Source organism: Melozone crissalis, unplaced genomic scaffold, assembly GCF_028551555.1.
Source record: "Melozone crissalis strain CALT ecotype California unplaced genomic scaffold, PUWL_Pcris_2 ptg000007l_1, whole genome shotgun sequence".
NCBI classification, from domain to species: domain Eukaryota; kingdom Metazoa; phylum Chordata; class Aves; order Passeriformes; family Passerellidae; genus Melozone; species Melozone crissalis.
Window position 1 is genome coordinate 11,034,646 of NW_026535785.1, and position 22,714 is coordinate 11,057,359.

A 22,714-nucleotide genomic window follows, 5' to 3' on the forward strand; every position below is an offset into this window, starting at 1 on the left:
GAGCAAATAAAATCAGGTTTAGACAGTCAAGAAGAAAAAACCCTGAAGTAATTTCTATTCCTCTTTCCCATCTTTCCACAACCTAGCTGTGCCTTATGATCTGCAAGCCTAAATCTGGAGCGTTAGAAGCTATGAGAAAAGTCAAGCTGATAGCTGAAATAATAAATTAGGTGCTTACAGCACACATTTCAAAAAGCACGCTTTTTTTTCTTTTTGGCTATTCTCAACACCATGATGCGCATGTTTAAAAAAAATTACCTGTTCATACATTAAAGTAACACATTATCTTAGTATGAGAAAATACAAGGAAACAAAGAAACTTTTCTCCTTATTTTAACACTTTGACATTATCTATCTTGAATTTTATGAGGCAAGAAAGATTTATCAGAGTAACTGACTCGATTTAAAATTATAGCAGCTATGTTGCTAGCTCACATCAGAAAACAGAATGGAGATGCAAATGACAGAAAACGGGAAAAGTGGCAGCTTCTGTAATTTAAAGTAATTCCCACATGATTACAAAATCAAAAAAAGGTTATTTCAGGAAATAAATCTACATACACCACCAACACTGTTTTCTCTTCCACTCATACTCTGCAAGACAGCCTTATCCAGTCCCAGTTTCAGGCTTGCTCTGTCAAACATCTCCCTCTCATAGGAATTACGTGTGATCAGCCTGTAGACCTTCACTGCTTTGTTCTGACCAATCCTGTGGCATCGGGCTTGAGCCTTTGGAAGGAAGGGAAGAGAGCAGTTGGAATTTAGACTTACCTAGGAATAACATACTCATCTTTTAAGAACCTGCTTCTGCTGTAGCCCAATCCAAAAACAGGAGCATGAACTCAAAAGGATTCAACACACATTTAAGCAAACAGAAGCTATCAGATATTTTCCACAAAGTGAACAGTTTTCTAAACACAGTGTAGCAAGAAAAATGCAGATGAATGACCTGTGCTAAACACTCCTGACTGGTACTTCCCTTGCAGTAACACCAGATAAAAAGACCTGCTAGCTCCTAAGGCAGTTGATCTGATACAAATGGTAAAGGAGTTGCAACTTGAGAGCTATTTAAATTTCAGCATCAATTCCTATGATTCTATTAATTCACTTTTTCTTAATGCATATTAATCCTTTTCTGAATGTTTCAACTGAACACCTCTATTTCCATAAACTGTGTTAGTCAGTACATGCAAAATACAGCCCCTGGGTTCACAGTGTCATCAATTCTTAAGGGTTTTATCAAATCACTGACTTGACCTGTGCTATGTTTTTCAAAAATAAATGAAAGAAAAGTTCCCAACCAAATGAAATCTCTTCTGAACTGAAGGCATCAAAAAATTTTAAACACTTGCCTTAAAAACATGAACGTGTCAAAATTACGTGTGCTCAAACAGAGACAATACTCAAAGTGCTGAAATTCTTATCCATCGGGTTTAATTAAGGCTCTGTACCACGCTCACAGAAATTTACCTGCAGGTCATTTTGGGGATTCCAGTCAGAATCAAAGATGATGCAGGTATCTGCTGCAGTCAGGTTGATGCCCAGGCCCCCGGCCCTGGTGCAGAGCAGGAAGACGAAGCGATCCGAGTCGGGTTTGCTGAAGCGGTCGATGGCCGCCTGCCGCAGGTTGCCCCGCACGCGCCCGTCGATGCGCTCATACAGGTACCTGCCAAAGCACACACACAGCACACACAGCTTTACAGACGGGTCTGAGTTCAGAGAGCCTTTGGACAGGTCTACTGCTCACAGATTTACTCTGTGCAGTGAATCAAAGTGATAAAGACTGACTCTGATTAACAGCGGTAACATAACCAAGAATCATGTCAGAACTTGCAGAGCTGGAGCACCAAGGCGTATCAGCAAGTCCAAACACTGAGCATTTTAAGACAAGTTCCTCTGCATTTTGTCCACTAAGCAACTACCTGATTATGCCTTACTTATTTATTAAAACACACCCTAATCTGAAGTCTTATGTGGGCACTCAAGTTTTTCACATATTATCCTTGGACCTCTGCCTAGGGCCACATAAGCAGGACAGTGGGCTCTTGTATGATATACCAGATTGCCTGAACACAGTAAGGGTAACCAAGCAATCCGCAGAAACCAGACCTTGGTGAGCTGTCAATGGACAAACTGCATATTGATTCTGCAAAGATTAAGAGAAATGGAACAAAAATGACATGACAGCACCTTTAACAGTCTTTATCAAGGCCTCCCAGATAAACCAAGCACATTTTCAAGCCTGAAGTAAAACTGCCATTTGTTACCTTTGACAATTACAAAGACTGCTTTGAAACTTCTGAAATGAAGCAAAATGCTTTAAAAGGGAGCAAATACTTCTGTACTTGTACACTGAGTAAGAAGCTGAATGTGCACCTAGTAGTCAAAAAGCCTCACAATCATTTTTCTTCTCATCAGCTATAAAATGGCACAGCAGATAATCCACAGGACCACAGGCATTCTGGCAGGCAGCCATCTATCTCCTACAGGCCTGAATTCTGTTAAGTGCTAAGTCTGATCATGTGTGCACTCCAACATTTCTAATCAAATGGCAGCACACAGCAAATTTCAGCTTCTATGGGTTTCAAAAGATTCCACCTATAGATATGATTCATTGGTCTAAATGTAACATTGTTGCAGAAAAGGAACATTTTCCATGAAGAATTATAAGTATCACTATGAAGTTAAAATTAATCTTTTAAAATAAAACAGAAACTGTTGCACTCCCAGTTCAAACAGACAGGTTTAATATAAAACAATCACTAAAGCAGATATTAAAATAACCTAATATCCAGTGTTCCAGTATCCACTGCAGGAAGGCTTAACATTAGTAATTTTTGTTTTCCAACATGTTAACTCTGCATTACTATGATGTAATTCACTGACAATTACATACTTCAAAGCAGTGTGTACATTGCAACACTGGTAAAACAACAAGAACTATGCCTTGTTAAAGATTTTCAGGTTGATACAGCAACTACTAATTGGAACCAAGTTTAAGGCTTTATGCATTTATTTAGTCACATGCTCAGAAAAGCATTTAGTTTCCATGGAGTCAATAGTCTGTAATAATCAGAGGGTGCAATTACATGTGATGGCAAAAGCCAGCCTAAGGAGCAGGTTTATGGCTGGCAGTTCAGTTCTGCTGCAAAACTCAAAGCAGTCAATTTAGCAAAGATAGGATATTACTTTGTGCTTATATTCCTTTGGAAGTAAGGGGCTGTACCTTGGACCCATGAGGTCCCAGATGAACACCATGTAAGTAAAGAACACATTCAGGGTTTCCTGGGGCTTGGACAAGCAATGACAAGCTTGAACTTGCCTGGTTTCTGACAGAAGATGTAAAAACAGCATATAAATAACTGAATGCTTAATGGAAAAAGTAACAGACTGAAAGCACATGGTTTACTTAAATTGGGCAATCTATCTTTAGTTTTTCTCTGAAGTTTTCAATTAGTTGTGAACAAATGATCCCAGAACACAAAGTTACAAAGTGCTTAGCAAAGAAAACAGAACTCCCAGCTTTGGTGGGCTGCTGTCAATCCAGCACTATCATTCACACAGAGCAATATACCACAGGATAGAAAAGATGAATCTTACCTTTTATGGATAAGGTAATCCTCCAAAATATCAAGGCAGCGCACCATTTGAGAGAAGATCAGGACCTTGTGGCCTCCTGCTTTCATTTTTGGAAGAAGCTTATCAATAAGAACCAATTTACCAGCAGACTGGATCATTGCTTGCAGGTGGAAGTCAGGAGCACTTGGACTGTATGTTTCCTTAAACTCTCCAAGGATCTTCTCTTCAGCACCTATCAAAGAATTTATTTCCACATCTATGGAATGTCCACACAAATATCTCCATATTCATTAAAATCTAAGTTACCAAAGTCAGTGCTGTACCCTAAATTCTCCTTTTAGGTACTGATGGAGACAGATGGACGTGAAGCCTAAGCAAGAACATGTATTTTTGTCAGTTTTGACAACAAATCTTAAGTTTTTAAGCAGAAGACCATAGGAAAAACACCTTGAATGAGGTGAATCCCCTTCCTCCAAATTTCAAAAACTGAATTACTTATTCTTAACTATTGTATGCAAAAAAACTACTAAGAAAAGTTCTTTTGTCTTTGTGATATTTTAAATGAATCATGAGTCTTTGCAAAAAAACAGTATTTTGAATACTACTTCTGAAACCACAGCCAAAACTTTTGGAGTGTAAACTGTATTGTCTTGCAAATCAGGAAAAACACCAGTTATTCATAAGTGAGAAAAGCAATGAAGACTGGCGGAGATCATATCACTTGAAAGAACCATTCGTTTTAAAACTTAGACCTAAAAGTTCTTGTTCATATTGCTTTTAAAGAGCTGTACTATTTCCATGAGATAACTGCTTCTAAATATTCTGTGAAAACCTACAGAGTAAGTTTAAGCTTCAGGCATCAAATATGCAAATCTCTCACAACTTTGTCTTGTATTTATCAAAAAAATGTTTCCACCTAATCCAATCCTTGCAAAATCTGAAGAAAACATTGAAGAATTATTACAGAATTCTTACATATTTTAAATAAAAGTAAAAAATAAGTTAAAAAAAAAAACGAAAAAACCACAAAAACCCCAGTCCTTATCCTGTATTTACCTTTGATGAGATAAGGGTGATTACAGCACTTTCTGAGTTCCATCATAGTGTTAACCAGGTTGGGTACATTTGCCTGCCCTGCTCCTTTGGATAAGAAGGCAAAATTTTTCTCCAAAATTGCTCGGTAATATTTCTTCTGAATATTAGTTAGCTCTACTTCTATTATGGTTTCCTCCTTAGGAGCCAGCTTTTTTTCTACATCTTCTTTTAATCTCCTGAGCATCATGGGTTTCAGGATAGCTTGTAGTTTCTGAACCTGAAGGAAGCAGAACCATTTGTTGGAACATGAAAACAGGCGATACTGTAGCTCAGTGAAAAGGCAATTCCTCCTGAACTCTAAAGCTCAGATGAACTCATACCTGTTCCTCTGTTTTAAGGTCTCCAAACTCCTGCATGAACGTAGACTCAGCAGGAAACCGCAATGGTTCCAGAAAATGAAGGAGGCTAAATAATTCTTCTACTGTGTTCTGCAGTGGGGTACCTGTTAACAGCACCTTATGCTCCTAGAAAAGGACAAAAAGACCTTGCATAACCTTATCTGCACACATTTACAAAAATGTTTGTGTTAAGTCTGAGCATCAAAACCTGAGAACACCAGTTGTATGTGTCACTAAGCACACAGGTAATACAAAGAAGCAGATTTATTAAAAAACACCAATAAGTATTTCCTAGTAGCTTTCCTTCAAATTTTCTCTTCTTACATCTGTAATGAAGGAATGAGTGAACACTTCAACTCTGCCTGTAATATTCACAGATTTATAATCCTCCCTCTCTGCAGTGTGAAAAATATACACCGAGCATGTGTCAGAAAGCAACTCAGGGGACTTCTGAGAATACAGTGGAAAGTAATAATGAAGCAATAAAAAAATGCAAAACTAGTCATGGTGCATCTGATACATGCTAGTATCTACTGTTAAAAATCTTTAGAAGTATAAAATAAAATTTTAAGTACTCGCCTAGACAATCTGTCTATTTAAAATTCTACCACTTGCATGCTTTTGTTGTTAAATAACTTGCTTAAAATATTTTCTAAATTTTAACACATTGCACAAAAACTAAAGCAAGTCTTAAATGATATTTTCATCCTAATCAAAACAAAAACTGTACAACAGTATCACCGGAAATAGATTGTGCTAACAGTGAGAACTTGCCACATTTTGTTTAATCACAAATATACCAGCATAAGTTATCAAAACCACATATGTTTGAAGAGTATCAGGAATAGCTATTCCTCAAGAAACACTGCTGGAGAGGTCTTTTTTGACATGCAAAGCAAATTTTTAATTTATTATCATACCATACCGAACTAAAATCAGCCCCAAAAAGTGAACTACAGTTACTCACAAGGTTCATTAATTTTAGTCCTTCCAAAAGTTTGCAGTTTTTGTTCTTCAGTCTGTGAGCTTCATCAATAATAACACAGCGCCACTCAATCGCATTTAACTCTGGACAGCCACCAAGGATCATCTCAAACGTTGTGATAATGGCCTGGAACCTGTAGGTACCTCGGACAATACGGCCCTAGAAATTCACCAACACAATTTGTTACATTCCCTCCCACCTGCTCAATGTACACATTTCCTTGTTGAAATTTTGCCAGGAGCCAGACACTGGATTTTACATTACAAATTGCTTTGTCATCACACTTAATAATCTTTGTAACTCCCTAACTAATACTGATGAGTAATTATTCACAGACCCAAATCCAGTATTATCTAAGCAACAGAAAAAATTTAACCCCTTTTAAATTACAGATAATCTATCCATCCAACAGAACTGCTTCAGAAGGTGCATGTAGATAAAACCCCGTTTTTAATGCTGAGAAAACCTGAAAGACTGACAGGAAAAATTCTACAGCTGATAAATCACAATATATGATGTTAATACGGTTGGCAGTCATACAGTAAGTAATCACAGTATCACATGGGAACTAAATAAAAACTTTTTACTCCATGGGTCTGACAAGGAGAACATGTAAGGCCTTCAGCAAGGCAGCATAGAATAACTCATTAGGCAAACAAGATGTCATTTTGATATTTAGCACTAATTAATAAGTTCTCAGCTTTATAAATTCTGAAGAAATACCATGACAATTAAAAAGAATTATTTATGCACAATATATAAAAAAAGGGGAAAAAAAAACTTTTTAAAATAGTCAGGTTTCAAGTTTTTCTCATGTTATTTAATGGTGTGTATTTCAGAAAAGCAAGTTCAGACTGTACACAGTTAACACCAGCAAAAGGAAATCTACAGCTTCATAAAGGTAGCAGAGCTTAATCAGTATTATTTTTTTTCTCCCTGCTCTTCAAATTCAGGACCCAACTGCAACCATCTGTGCACACTTTAATCTCCACAAGAGCACCAGCGTCACTGCCATTCAATTGCAAAATTACTCAGCACAGTCAAACAACACACACATCTTGCTGCTAACACTGCCACTGAATTTACCCAGTAAGCACTTGCTGAAGATGCTCAAATGTAACATCCTGGAACGTGAAGTGACTCTCACCAAGATAAAAAGACAGATAATGTCAAGTATCTTTGTCACTGCTGCCAGCTGAGCCATGTTTAGGGTGAGTTATTGCACACAAGCGAGGTTCCCATACCTGGGAGTCCCTGAAGTACATCTCATACTGCTGGATCATCTGCCTGCTGATCATGCTGCCGTGGTACACCACGACGTTCAGGTCAGTCCACGTGCGGAACTCCCGCTCCCAGTTTGTTATGGTGGAGAGCGGAGCTATGATCAGGAAAGGGCCCCTTATACCCGTCAGGAGGATTTCATACAGGAATGTAATGGACTGAATGGTTTTGCCAAGGCCCATTTCATCTGCTAAAATGCAATTTCGCCTGAAAGCAAAAAAAAATTATTCGTTACTATCATCAAGTAAAGTACAGACCCTAACACTGTTAGCAAAATGAACAATTTACAGAAACAAAGCTCAAATATATCAGTCTAAAACAACAGTCAAAACTGAGATACTGCAAAAGATCCTTGAAATCATTCCCTGGTTAAGGTGAAAGAATGTGCACAAAACCTTTGTGTAAAGCTTTGCATCAGGTTTAGCACTGTCAAAACCTGAGAACAGAATGTTCCGTGAAGTTCCACGAAAATATTCAAGAAGTATTCTTTTGGGACTACCTTTGCCCTAATTAAAGGAATTTAAATTAGGCAGGTTTCCTCCATGCACACTCACCTTGACAAAACTGCTAGAAATTAATGAAGAATCCCTAGAAATCACACACAGGAAGTATCCCAGCTACACTCACATGAAAGGAGCGCATCAGAGCATCATTAGCAAATTTCCCTTTTTGATTCCAGAACTAGACAGATGCCTAAAACTAAATTACTGCATGAAGCACCACTCCATGCTTGCCCTCAGCCATACATTCCAGCCCTTCCCTCTGTGTGCAGATGTCACACAGCTCTGCACTGCTTGAATGAGAATTAAGACCAGATTTCCTTCTGCAGACCAGTAACATGCATGGTAAAATGCTGCACCCACTGCCATCATCTCCATAAGGGATATGCAAGTGGCACTTGGGAAATACAGCAAGCAGAAGATACTTTAACAGAAAGTGAACTTAGAAACAGAGAAAATACATCATTCTGGGAAAGATCTTCAAGTGATCATACTTCTGGTCATAACACATTGCATTAATGCACAGAAGTTAATTTCAGCCTAAAGTACAGATAATGCAATTATTTACTAGCCTTACTTTTGAAGAGATATAACTTTATTACACTATTTCTAGCAATCATTTTGAAAGATGCAAAAAATTTCAAAAATTGTGAAAGCTTGCACTTTGGTTCTTTTTGCTTTAATTTCCTCATAGCCATTGAAAATTTATTTTCAGTTAAGTTAGCTGCATTATTTTAACATTTTTGTTAATTTCTGTGGATAAAACATCCTTACACACCCAAAGGTTGAGAAATTTGTTCCAGTTATATTATTTTAGCTATAAGCAGAGAAGCTACAAAAAATTTAGTTAAAACAGTATCCATCCCCAATAAAAGTGATTCACTCTATATAGTTTAAAATCTACATAAAAATATTCCATGCATATACCTATTGTACCAGTTGAATAGGAGCCAGTTAAGTCCTTCCAGTTGGTATTCCCTGAGCTGATTGCCATTTTTATATTCCCTGGACTGTTCTATCTTCTTCCAGGAGTTTGGAGGTGGTCGGTCCTTAAAGGGAAAGACAAATATAGGTACAGATTGATACTTGCTTGATTTTTTCCCAAATACCTAACCCCTCTATTTTGGGGGGTGTATCACCTTATATTTACAATGTTGTTATTCAACCTTAAAAGTGAAGTGTCATTGTTAACATCACTTACTAATTAATAGTCTGCAAAAATCTGAAATTTGCTTTTATTTTTCTCTGTGAATTGCTATTTTTGAAGTTAATTTAAGTCTATACGATAATTAAATTAAATTAAGAAACTGGCTTCCAAAAAATAGAACACAAATACTTTGGCAGGAATAACAGGGCACACAAATTCATTTATACATGAAATTTTCAGACTACATGAAGTTTCACTTTGGCAGCTCAAAGAACAGGCAGCTGACCTACAAGAGAGCCAACTAAGTACTGGTATTAAGAACATCCCTGAAGTCTAAGACAGCTCTGGAAGCTGATGTTGAAGCAGTCTGGGGATCTACACAGTTACTGAGATCTTGCCCTCTCCCTTCTGCACTTGCCCTCCCCTGCTGATCACTCTGGCCCACTGCCAATGCATGAAGGCAGGGCCACAGTACAAAAAAGTGAACTTGTGAGAGCTTTAGTGTGCTGAATAGATTTCCCCAAGGGACCTGATCAGAACAGCATCAGCATAAGCAGGGTCACAAGACAAAGGCCATGACAAAACAGACTGAGAGTATCAAGGTGTATCACCTGCAGGGCGCTCACAAGCTAAGAAAAGCTGAGAGAATGTGTATAAAATATTTATGTGTACTATGTGTACACACAAACAAACAAGTTCCCAAGCCTGGAGAAAGAACAGCCTGGTCTCTAGCTTAGCAGGTGGAATCATACAGTTTTTGACTGATACTAGGTAGGATTCCAGCAGAAAACTCTTCTGACAGCTCCTGCATCCCAACATGAACAAACTCACACATTCAAGTGAAGTAATTTTAGTAGGAGCTTTTCTCACCAGCTGTACTTCCCCCCCCTCTCCCTCCCCATTTCCCAGCATTTATAAAAGCTTGCATTCACTCGAGACTCATGTGGCCTTATGTGGCAGCTCTGAATTTTCCATGTGAATTCTCTCTCTCTGCACTGCCAGCGTCAGCATCACCTGAGCGCAGGTCTGGGTGCAGCAGGAGCTGTCCCTCCCCAGCAGCTGTGCCTTCCTCCCCTCTCCCACCAGCTGCCATCTGTCCACTCCCCCACTCCTGGAGCAGCCCTGCTCCTGCTTGCAGGGCTGCAGTCAGCAAATAATTCCTTGTAGCTGCTGGAGCCTGAAGCAAAAATACTTGTTGCTGATGCTGAGATGACTGTCAGTTGTACAGTTGCGCTTTAATCATCTTTTTCTCTCACAGCCAAATATGGTAACAGAGGTATAACAGCTCTTCTTCCCACATGCCAAAATGTCAGGATTTTAAATAAATACTACATAAATGAACTCAATATAATATGAAGATGTTAATCGTGACTACTGTCATTATCTGTAGATGGAAAAACCATTAAAATAAATTCCAAAGCCTCCAAATTAAAACACTGTGCATATTTAGTTATGTAAAAGAAGTAAGTTAGAACAAGTGTTGTACTACACCACGCAGGACACATGTCCTACTCTGACAATGACATACAGGACTTGAAATAGAACTATTTTGCTTTCTTCTGCTCTAAGAGACAGAAGATTGATAATTTCAAGATAAAACACATTTCCTAATTACATGTATTTTTCTGCCTTTCAGCTAGCTCTTTAACAACAAGAAGAAAAATAAAAGCAGGAAAAAATTACAGAACCTGTTTGACAGATCTCATTTGCCAATTCCCTTCAGTGCTGAAGAACAAAATTAAATTCTCTTCTTTATAAAAGGGTGTTAACACATCATCCTGCTTTCTGCTCATTTTAAAGGTGCTCAGTTCTGTGATAGCCAGTTTCAACCTGCGGCTCACTGCTCAGTTAGAAATTCAGAAAGTCACAGCACTTCAGGTTTTTTTCCTAAGCAAAAACCTTTATTTTTTTAGAGTTACAACTAAGATAAGAATATTTATATATGCCTACCTGAATGTTTTATTACTCCTAGGTAACAAGGCACACAGATGCTTTACACAGAATGTCAATAAGCCTTATGTTTTAACACAGGAGTTTAAAGTTGGGAAAACTAAGTCAGATGTACTAAGACAGACAAGTAAATTAGATATAATTTTACCAATCTCCTCGAGTCAGGCCTGGAAGCTTGCAATTGTTCAAATTCTTCTATTTTTGCTTGATCTACATCTTCTTTCAGCTCCCACGTACTGTCTTCATATGGCAACGAACACCATTTTACTAAATAGTAAATAACAGGCTGCAGAAGAAAATTCTGAATGTTATCAGTTTTTAATTTAGTATACAGACTGTTAATATGCCTTACTATTAGATTAGCTCGCTTACACAAGAACTGGAATCAAAACCATATTTCTGACAATTTTTAAATGCTCCATTTAGATTCCTGTTATCTACCTACTTATCCTTGGCTCCCAACACTCTGCCACTTTCTGCAGACCTCTGGAGTGCTTTTCAATCCCTCTTACCCACAAGCAATTCTCGCTTCAGTCTCAGGAAAGATAAACTACAGTATTTGTGATATTTGTGGAAATGGGGCAGGGTGGCAGAACTAACTACAGAAGTGCTACAGCCAGGACATTTCCTTCACTCTCCAAATCAGGCTACCCAGGCCCAAACCAGAGCTTTAGAGCTCCTAAACCAGAGGTCTGCCCAACAAAACTCTGATCAAGCTTTACAGGCTTGATGAACAACATACAGAAAAAATGGAACCAAAGTAGATCATCTTACTTAGATTCAAGATGTAAATATTTAAAAACCAAATAAAGATTCATCCTTCCAGAAGCTGAGGGGAAAGTCTTATGACAACACATTTTTTCTAAAAATTTAATAATGACAAATCTGCTGCATACAATGAAAGTCATTCTAACTCTCAAATCTTAGGAAGATTAATGCAGAAATCACTGGGTAAAAGTCTGCTCATTTTGCTATCCACACAAGCAGAATAAGCATTATAGATATTCCAACAGCCTTAATCAACAACTTTCTTCTCAGTCTTTGATCTCCACTGTTCTCAGACTTTCTGAATTTTGGCAATTTAATTGCTTGACTTGCTTTTCTGTTTTCTTTTTAATCTCAGAATGTTTTTGTTGTGTAATAGCTTTCCAGAAGAGGTATTTTAAATTAAAAAAATGAGTTTTGATAAACACAGAGGGAATGGTTCACTGGTGGCTATCAATGCACTTCAAATCACTGGCTGCCTAAAGCTTTTATTACCAGTGACCCTATTCCACTATCAGAGAGACAAGACAGTATATGGGATCAGCCTTTTGATGGAATTCACAAGACAATTATTGAACCTGACATTTATGTCAGTCAATACTAAGCTTTGCCTACTATGACCTATTAATACCAATAAAAATATAAGCTATTAAATGCTGACTTGTCTTTCAAATCCACAGGTAGCACAGGACAGGACAAGACTGTCATGTCTCATTTAGAATATTACTGAAGCTTTAAAACCATTAAAGTGTTACTCTGAGATCTGATAAAATTACAATTTTCAAACTTGTATCTTCCTGACTTGCTTTAAGACACCCTTACCTCACCAGTGTCTTTGTCTTCACAAAGAGACACTTCCAATACCCGGTCTACCTCAACATAGTCAGGATTAAAAGGTTCCTCTTCCATCTGCAGTGAAAGACAAATCAAATCAGTAGAGAGGCAAAAACAGTTGGTATGTCCTAAAACTTGGTCTAATTGTACACAGAATTAATTTGGTAGTTGGAAATTATTGAGGCTTTTGCACAGACCTCAAATTCCACACCAGCCCCCTGCACACACCCCTTGGTTCTCCTGGGCAACCCTCACTGAAGAGGGATTTGACCCCAGATCTCTGGGATGAAGTGCTGTCCTGTGGAAGTCCTAGAGAAATTAACCATACTGACACAATCCTTCCCTCCTTGCCACTTCTAAGTAGTTACTCAATCAATCCCACTTTTAGACCATGTAAGTCAGGTTAGTTCAGTGACTCCAGAAGACTTGCACTTTACATTACATTTAATAACCCACCCCCGGTGCAAACAACACCAATGGCTCATCTTTAGTTCCTAACAATCAGCTCTTTTATATAAAAGCAAACTACTAATCACAATTTTACACGGAAAAAAAAAAAGCTTATTTAATTTTTATTTCATACTCACATCTGCAAAAAAGTGAGCTCTTTGTGCTTTCCTTACTTTGAACCGCTTTATTTTCTGCTGGATTCTTTTATCCTTTAAAAGCTGTTGTTCTGTGGCCCACTCACAGTGGAGATATGAGCTAAAATCACAGAGATTGACATTAACATATTGGTGAAAGCAAAAGCTTACTATCTATTTTTAATATACAGTTAAAATAACAGAATCCACCACAAAGATCAAAGATTTAGTCTTCCAAATAATCATGTTGCAGCACCTCGTTAAGGCAATGTTTTTTAGATGAAATATGTGAAACTCTGTAGATTCACAAATTTCTTTCATGTGTCCTAAGAAAATAAACAAGCTGATTTCAAGTGAGCTTAAAGAAATCAAGTTTGAAATTTGAGACCTCTATTAAAAAGCACCCAGAGATTTAAGTTACTTCATATTTTGGATCTGGTTTTGCCATGTATCTCCTGTGACCATCTCTCAGTGCTGGATCACAGAGCTCAGCCCACGGGAGGCTCAGGAGGAGCAGCAGAGCCCGAGGCAGAGGGACCTGCCCTGGGCTGGGCTGGGGCAGCAGCTCTGAGGCAGAACCAGCAGCATCTACCTGTCCCCAGGAGAGCCCTCCTGAAATTACATCACAGAAGTACACATATTGCCTCCTCACACCCCTTTTTTAGTGTATTTCCATCATTTTTTAAGCTTTTTAAAGATATGCTAGAAATAAGGCACAGCTGGGTATTACTCATCCTCAGATGAAAAGACAGATTTTGCCCTTTCAGAAAAACACAAGGTAAATGGTCTCCAACAACATGTGGAAGTAGAGTCTAAAAAAAGTTACATTTATTATAGCAAAAATCAGATTAAATTATTCACATATGTAAAATTTAAAATAAGCTTTGATTTTCAGCATCAAGAATTGAGTAGTGACAGGAAAACAGATATGAAATTTAAAATAAAATATGGGAAAAATTGTTTTTCCCTGCCATTTTTTTATTTCCTGCTTTTGATGTAAATTCATTTCTATCACAGTTTTTTTCTTTCTTTTTGAAACAATTAAGTCCAACTACTACACTAGCATCTCCTAAATTCATGACACTGTAATTCTAATCTATGCCCACAAAACACCTCTGATTTAAATTCATTAAATCAAAATCTGCCTCAGGCATGTAGTCCCTGATGAAGTTAATAAATATATCTTCTAATTTCATAAATATCTTTTATAAAAAATTCTGTTCTTTGACAGATAAAGGCTGCTAGCTTATTGGACAGTGCTGGTTCCAAAATCTTCATAGTTTTAATATTATTACTACCATATCATAGATTTTTAGAAATTTAAAGATTAAATTGGTAAAGAAAAATCTCAATCAATGACAAAATAACCTTCAAGCAATACAAAAACTGAGTACATAAATATGATATAAAACAGTTCAGTCAACACATTCAACTCTTTAATACTTACTAGTTCTTGTATTTTACAAAAAACTCTTCTGTGTCTACTGTCATCCCTGCAGATATCTGGAAAAGGAAATTCAGAAGAAATGTAAAATGATAGATGTCCCCTTCATTAAATAAACTATTTTATCCCATGACAATCACTTACCTCTTTCTTTATTACCCTGGAGGATAAGATTTTGTCTACAATTGCTGCATCTTCTTCACTTGGATTTTCCTATAAAGACATGAAAACAGTGATATTATAAAACTGCAGTACGTGCGCTCTCTCTCAGGCTTAAAACCTTCAACCATACATGGCCTGTCAGAAGATGAGCAATAAAGGTAAATTTGACCTCCACCAGCAGCATTCCCTAACAGGCTGAGAGTAAAATTCAAAATCCAGAAAGGGTTATGTGCAGAATTACAGCAAGTCTGGCACTTCCAAACAGCATCAGCTGCAGTGCTCACCTGCCAAACACACTCAGTGCAAGCACTGGGGATTCTGCTGCTTGCCAGACACTGTGAATGCCCTGCTGAGCTAAACTGATGCACTGGACACAGCCAGAACTCAGTTATACACAACTGGAGAAAAACTGACAGGTGGAAAAAGAGAGAAGAAACCCAGCATGTGGCAAACTCAGTCTGATCCATCCACTGTGCACACAGGCACCAAACATGCTGTGGAATCAGAGGGAGGAGGCTGTGGCTGAGATGAGGCACAGGAGGGACTGCAGGGCTCTGCCACAGCCGGGGCTGGGGTCCCAAAGACAGAGGTGATCTGTACAAGCTGCCTGCCATAGCCAGTCACCTTCCCTCTTATCTGATTTGTTCCCAATTATATCACCATTCTCCTTCACCTACAACTCCTGGCACTCTTTCAAGCCATAAACTCTTTTTTCCTGTTTCTTCCCTGCCACTCTGTTTACCTTGAATGGCTTGACAGTAAGTCTGAGTCTCCAAGTGGAACAGTGAAGTGTAAACCTGAAAGGGTTGTGGGGAGAGGAAGAGTGTCCTTTTTAAATACCTCAGTAAACAGAAAATCCCCCAAATAATTTGGTGCTTCTCTAAGTCATGGTAACATCAGAACAGAGCTTTTTCATATGCCTATGCCACATAAAACATTACTTGAACTATACCCATCCTTAGTCTTATTCTTAACTTCAATTAAGTCAACAGATGTTTGGAACACAAAAAAATAGTAAGAGGTAATTTCTTAGAGTTTTCAATATTTTAGCAAAATGTCACACTAAACTGGGACTTAGAAATAATAATGTATTCCAAGGTAGGAGCTTTATTCACTGAACTACCTGAGACAAAGTTCCCACAGACCAAGCCAATTTTTACTTACCACAAATAATTGTAAAGGCTGCTCAGCAGGTAAAGGGGCAGAATTCTTCTTGATTTTAACAGAAACTTTAGCTGCCTCTTCTTCTGATTGTTTCCCTTCTCCTTCTTCAGAGTATTTTTTCCTTTTAACTTGACGATTTGATCTTCTCTTCTGCCACACAGGAGAAAGGAAAGAGATGGAGGTTTTACCCAAAATTTCCCCTAACCTGAGCTGCATGTTCAGGGACACTCTAAGCAATACTTCAGCTGTACCTACAACCAAAGGTCAGTATCTGATAACAAACATGAAATAAAATACCTCTGTAATCCACTTATGTTCAATTAATTAAATTGTCATCTTCTCCTTCAGCTAAGCATACTATACTTTTATTTTTAGGGTTCAAAAGCAAACATGAAACACTCTTTTCGGGGTATGGGAGCAAAGCTGATACATAACAGATCTCCCACCAGCATAAGTATTTCAACAGTGATTTCCTAATTTAGTGTAACAGCAGAGTGTTACCATCCAACTCCAGCATCACAGAGAAAGATGTAAAATAAGCTGATGCGTATCTACTAAATGGTGCTGTACCAAAAATTATGAAGGTTTCACTAGATCATATTGGTCAGATTGCGGATGAAATCTGACGTGATGGCAAATAAAGCCTGTTGCTTTTTTGATGTCTGTATTTTCTCCTCCACCTTCATCAGGCCGGTTTAACAGCATTATACAGTTATTTTGCAGTTTCTCTCTCTAATCTTCCATTCTGGTTTCTGCAAGAATCTGAGGACAACAAATTCCAGCTGAAGAAATAATGTTCAAAGAAAATAATTCCCTCTCACTCACAGTTTCAAATACTTAAGATTATTCGGATATCGCATAATATTTCCCAGCCCTCAGTACCAACATGAGACATTGTCTATTTAACCATAAGATTAATTTGTAAATTGGATTCAGTGGATAAAAATAGCAGTATCAAACTAGTCAGCTAACATTTGAAAACACTATAATCTGCTTTAGAGAACTGATCATCACAAAAATGAAAACAGAAAAACAAAACTATCTCTACAAAACAAATTTATTATATTGAGCTACAAAGAAAAAAGGTATTTTTGTGCAAGAAAATCCACTGCAGGTCGTAATGTTATATTACACTGCAGTACTCAGCTGGGAGAACAAGTTGTGAAGAGGACAAAACCCTAAATCCTGTGGTCACAATGGCTTCTGCAGAGCAGCTATTAAGTAACAGTGAGATTGCAGCACAGGAACTTTTCTTCCTGACTGTTAATTCAGCCTTGCTCTGGCTAGTATCTGGTAAATGATGTAGCTGTACTTTTAACTACACTGCAAAAACTGAGCAGTAACCTAAGGGTACAGCACAAGTCCAAGAAGTGCTGTGACCATTCCTCCAGAGAAGCTGCAAAAATGAAGCTCCTTCATGGGCTTTCCACAGTAATGTACATTAGCTGTTCCTCCATAAATGTGTGTGGTGTTAGTTGTTATCACCAAAAGGAATTTCTAATGTAAGGGCACACTAATGGAACATTATACTTAAATCAATAATAGTTTGAAGACAGAAGTAGGTTTAAAAAAAAAAAAAAAAGCCAGGTAACATGAGCAATGCAAGATTATGTAACTGGCATTTTCAATTCTTCTCACTATGTCTTTTCTTAAAGTATGAAGTGATTAGCAAAACATCAACATATGTTCTCCAACAGATTAATACATAATCTGAGCTGTTTGGAAAAAAACTTTTGTATTTCCCTGAGCTGAGAACTAAGGCCATAAACAAATGGCTCTAAGACAAAAATGAAGTAGCATCACATATTAAGAATAAAAAAAATAATTAAAAAAAATCCATCTATTTAAGGAAGACACTTGACGTGAAACTAAGCATGCAAAATGAATTAGGGGGAAAAAAGGCCTAAAATTGCCCCCCAGAGCTTTGAAGCAGCTATTTGCAACAGAAATTAGAAACAGCTCTTTAAAAATAAAATCATGAACATATTCGAAAACTAAAGAAAAAATGAATTAATGAAGTAAAGCAATTTATGTCTTTCCTGCTTCTCCCCAGCTCCTTCAAAGAGAGCAGGGCAATGCTGTGACATTCTGCAATAGAAGTTATTTCCCTCTCATGCCACCCCTGATTATCTCTACCCTCTTTTCCCTTCACACCAGGAGCAGGTGATTTCATGACAAGCCCAGGAAAGAACTGATATTCAGTCTTTCATATTACATTTGCTGGCCTATAAATTTATGTTTATCTGATAACAGAACATGACTGAAAAGTTACAGATCCTTTCAGGTAACTTTTACCTAGGACAAGCTATCACTTCAGTTAATGAGAAGTCATTCTGGGAAATGGTTTCTGATCCCTTTTCCCTTCCAGCATTATTATCTGTGAAACACCAGAGGGCAATTCAGTATCTCATAATTGTTTTTTGACAACTATCATCAACTAATGCAATTAATTTTTACTCAAGAGCACCTTATTGTGAATACTGATTTTGCCTCTGTGGATGAAATTGCCACAGGATAAAAACTTGTGCAGCTCCAGCACATAACCTTATGTTACTGAAGATTGCCCTAAAGCATGAAGTTATAATTCTGTTACTAATGCAAACATAAATAGAATATAATATACATTCCTCTTAACAGCTCATGTTTCTTTGTGCACAAGCTTTAGAAGTAATTAGCTATGTTAGTATTATTTCAGGACAATCTACGAAAAAACTGCAGAAAGTAAGCTACAAAAGGGCTATTCCTCAGGGGAATAACCTGACCACTTCAATTCTTCATCAGGCACTTCCTTCCGAAATACTCCACAAGCAACTAGAGCCTATCAGCATATTGATCACTGCTGCCTTCAGATCCCACACTGCAAGAAATCTGTTCTTCCAGTTTCTACAGAAGCAGAGCTCAGGAAGAAAAACCACATTAAAGCTTGAAACAACCCTTTTAAAATTCTCAAAGAGCCAACTTCACTGATAAATGTCCTGTCTGTTAGGAAATCTCTACATTTTCACACTCAGCCAAAGTAAGGATCAGGTCTAACTGCCAGCTCAGTGTAAGTACTCACAGTCTCAAATCTATGGGCTCCTGTTCTGAAATGAAACAGATACAAGCAGGGCACTGATGTCCCATTATGGAAAAGGGACTCTATCCTATAGGATGTTCTGATTTTAAACTGAGAGAAGTGGCTGATGATGAAAAGTTCTACCTATGAGACACACAGAAGTGTGAGAGTAACTGACACTGCAGCCAAGGAACTGTAACTTTCTGGAGACAGGGCAAAAAAGATCTGGAACATAACACACAGAAATCTATCAAGGAAGAATACCAACTACTCACCTGTGAGTCTTCATCTTTCAGGGGCCGCTGTGGAGTCTGCTTAGCATCAGACAATTCATCTGAAGATTCGTTTTTCCTTTTTTGCTTTTTGCCCAGTGTGATGATCAGCTTTCTGTCAGAAACAAAACCCCAGCCCCTGAGTGAATGCTGTACACCAGTGTGTGTAACTTCGGGAGCAAATCACCAGCAATTCCCATATTCTCAACATAAAACTCAAGAGCACTGTCTGAAAAATGAGCATTAGGTCTCAAATACCTTACAGCACACAGTACTGATCACTAGTGTTAGTGAGCTTTTTTACAGTTACCTTGCTATCACAAATTCCTAATTACCATGTACATTTTAAATCTTTACATGAGAAAGAGAAATACAAAATCCAACATTTAAACCAAGTGACAGTGGTAAACTACACAAAGTTAGCAAAAATATCATCTGCAGATGACAACACTAAATGATTTATCATAAAAAATTTACCATTGCAAAATGTAGCTTCCCTTATTTTTACTTAGAAAAATTAACTGTGGAGAACAATCTAAAAATCACCCAAAGCTGTCTGACATGCAAAACTTTTATGCTTAACTAAGTCATTCAATGGTAAAAATAAGGGAATCGAACAAATCTTTTTTTGCCCTTAGGAAAAAAGAAAAGCTATATCCAAAATCTGGTACTTTTATCTGTAAGTAATCTTAGAACCTATCAGAGTATGTTAAGAACCATCATTGTGCTGAATAAATTAGTTAAACTCTAATGAAAAAGCACCAATTATTCCTCTGTTTGGATTTTAAAATTACACTGTAAATCATCAGATTTGTTTCTAACTAAAGGGTGTAAAAACATTTTTCCATATTTGAAATGTGCCAAATACACTTATTTAAATGTGTTTACAGAGGCATAATTGTAGAATGACAAACTAGTCAAGAAAACCACAGAGAGCTGTCCTAAAATACATATTTCATATGGTCTCTTATGATCAGATCTGTAACAGAAAATGAGGAGAGTGTTCCAGCATAGAAGCGCTTCTGCCATGTCACAAACAAATTTAGCACACGATTTTAGTGTTTATACAGACAATACAAGTTATTCTACAGCCTGTAACATCAAATAAATTGGTCAGCTGATGAGAACACTATTGGTGACAATATAATGGTTGAAACACAACTCATTTACTTCTCTTTGCAAGTGTTCAAACAAGAGAACACATACATATTTTACTATGTCCAGACTAACAGTTCACAGGAACATAAGCATGTTAAATTACCAAAACATTATGGAAAGTTCAAGCAGCATTGCTTACAAAAGACTGCAGGTATAACTTCAGAAGCAATGAATATTTGCATGGCTTTTCAATATTTAATCACTATGTGTGTTCAGTGGAAAGGCTAAAATGGGTTTTTTTCCACTCCAATTTTTTTTCACTTTTAGCACAAAGTGAACAGCACTGATGGATGCAGGTTGAAATGAGGCTGTAGTCAGCATAATCATAGAGCTTCTTATTCACAAGTAAATTCTAGTCCTTGGCTTTTCATTAGGTGTTCTCAGTTTAATTATTAGTTAGAAAACATGTTTCATAATCACAGGAAATACTTTCAGCAATGAATACACTGGTTTCCCTACTGACTTCAAGGTTAGTTTGAGCATTTTTTTCCCCTCACTCTTCAAGCTCTGATTAGGAGTCATGTTTCTTTTTTTCTTGGTTTTTATTTTAAGACGTGTATTCTTGGGTATTTGTCCAATATGACACTTTCTAGTGATGGACTTGGATAATAATTTTTTCCATTTTTATCTCACTTTGTTTCATAAAATATAAGTGTTACATTACCACTTGTCACTAATATGTCAAATCAGCTAATATATTCCAAAATGAAGCAGACAAGGCACATTGTGATTGACCTTCTGAAATTGTTGTTAAAAGGAATTCTGGATGCTAAAATTTAATGTGCATTTAAAGGGAAAGCTGGTAAACTTATGGTAATTTCCTAGAAGATGATTCATGAAACAATATCCACCCCACCAAGTCCCTGGTTTGCACCTTTAGGGTTTGGAAAAATGGTAGGAAGTATCAATATATTTTTTCCCTGCTCTTAAATTCCTTCAAAGAAAAAGGATAGCTGAAAGTTCTTTAATCAAGCAAGTGTTAAGATACAAGCCAAGCTGGAAGAGGTCTCAGGAAGACCTGTGGTTCCTACTCAAGGCCAGCTTCAGAGATCTTTGATGTTGCTCAGCCCAGTTAAGTTCCACTTATCTCCAAGGCTGACAGCTGGTAGGTACCTGGGCAATCTGTTCCAAATTTTGATCCTCTTTTGTGAAATGGTAGATTAAAACAATTCTTAAATGCATGTTGCTGTATTAAATATTTGTATCTGTGCAACCACAGCTCATTTTCACCTCATGCACTACTGTTTACTATTTTAGGCTCAAGGGTGCTTTAGTATTCAAAAACCACAACCTTAAGGGATATTGGGTTTCTATGGGTTCTAGTGGTAGCCACTGAATAGCTGAGGATTTTAAGGACACTGTTTTAGAACATGGGGTATTTTGTGATTAGACTGCCCTAGCTCCATCTTCCCTTGCACATTTTTCCTCTCCTTTTCTTGGTTTTAGTCCCTCCTTGGGCTCACCTCTTGCTCTGCCCCTGCACCTTACACACAATATTCCATTTGTCAGCTTTTGTATCTTCGAGCTTGCATTCCCTATCCCCAGTACCTCACAAGCTTCTCCCTGAAATTTTCTGCACATCTCTGCATGCTGTAGATCAGAATGTTTCTTCCTCTATATGGATATGGTGCCAACGACAGGAACAAATGCAGTTTTACTTCTTTCTGATCCAGTGCCCAGAATCACAATGCTCCTTGCTATCAGAAGTTGCTGAACAACAGTATGGTGCTAAAGTCATACATTTCTATCAGTAAAAATGCAATCTGCTCATATTTTGGCCCAAAACTTCTAAAAAAATCTGCTATGTGAAAACAATGGTTTTCAGAAGCTTGTAAACTGGATTAATTCTGTGAGAAATTTTCATTGAGCGAACAAGTTCTCTTGCCAGTTTATAAATTTCTGCATGAAAGCATAAAGATCCTTGGCTAAAATCCCTTTTTCCACCCTGAAACAAACTGTTCTGAACAGAAACTATCTATTCTGTTTCTATGAAAAGTTAACAGCACACTGTAGACATGGAATAAATAATATCACCAGACTCCACTTCAATTTCACTTTCTCTTGCCTTTTTCAATTCACATTTATCTTATTACATAACAACTATAAATATTTCAACAATTAAACATTGCAGATTTCTTCATTACATATTTTCTTCTTCTATAATTACAAACTAAAGATGTTGAGAAACTTACACCACAAAAAAGGTTTAAAAAGAAGATTTCTCATGAGCCAGTATTACGTCTGATCCTTAGCACAGGACTCCTACCATTCTTTAAAGCTACCAACTACCACTATTTAAAGAGCATTACAACTTCTCTCTTTTAAATGAAAACCAGTAAGAATGTGCTCCCTTCCCCTTCTGTTTCATAGCAGCGAACACGATGGAAACACTGCCAGTACT

General features: G+C 37.4%; 1 protein-coding gene across 5 annotated transcripts in view; it reads right to left on the reverse strand.

The window, feature by feature from the left end:
* Window positions 1-22,714, reverse strand: part of CHD9 (chromodomain helicase DNA binding protein 9) — an 88,016-nt gene that overhangs the window by 24,901 nt on the left and 40,401 nt on the right. For all 5 annotated transcript variants that reach the window (XM_054269562.1, XM_054269563.1, XM_054269564.1 and 2 more), the window contains 15 exons: window positions 19,159-19,270; window positions 15,829-15,978; window positions 14,647-14,715; window positions 14,506-14,561; window positions 13,062-13,179; window positions 12,463-12,549; window positions 11,024-11,161; window positions 8,706-8,827; window positions 7,242-7,485; window positions 5,980-6,156; window positions 4,995-5,138; window positions 4,636-4,891; window positions 3,601-3,811; window positions 1,471-1,666; window positions 562-729 (listed from right to left, as the gene is read on the reverse strand). In XM_054269562.1, coding sequence (XP_054125537.1) covers window positions 562-729; window positions 1,471-1,666; window positions 3,601-3,811; window positions 4,636-4,891; window positions 4,995-5,138; window positions 5,980-6,156; window positions 7,242-7,485; window positions 8,706-8,827; window positions 11,024-11,161; window positions 12,463-12,549; window positions 13,062-13,179; window positions 14,506-14,561; window positions 14,647-14,715; window positions 15,829-15,978; window positions 19,159-19,270 — 2,248 coding nt within the window. The remainder of the gene's footprint in view (window positions 1-561; window positions 730-1,470; window positions 1,667-3,600; window positions 3,812-4,635; window positions 4,892-4,994; window positions 5,139-5,979; window positions 6,157-7,241; window positions 7,486-8,705; window positions 8,828-11,023; window positions 11,162-12,462; window positions 12,550-13,061; window positions 13,180-14,505; window positions 14,562-14,646; window positions 14,716-15,828; window positions 15,979-19,158; window positions 19,271-22,714) is intronic.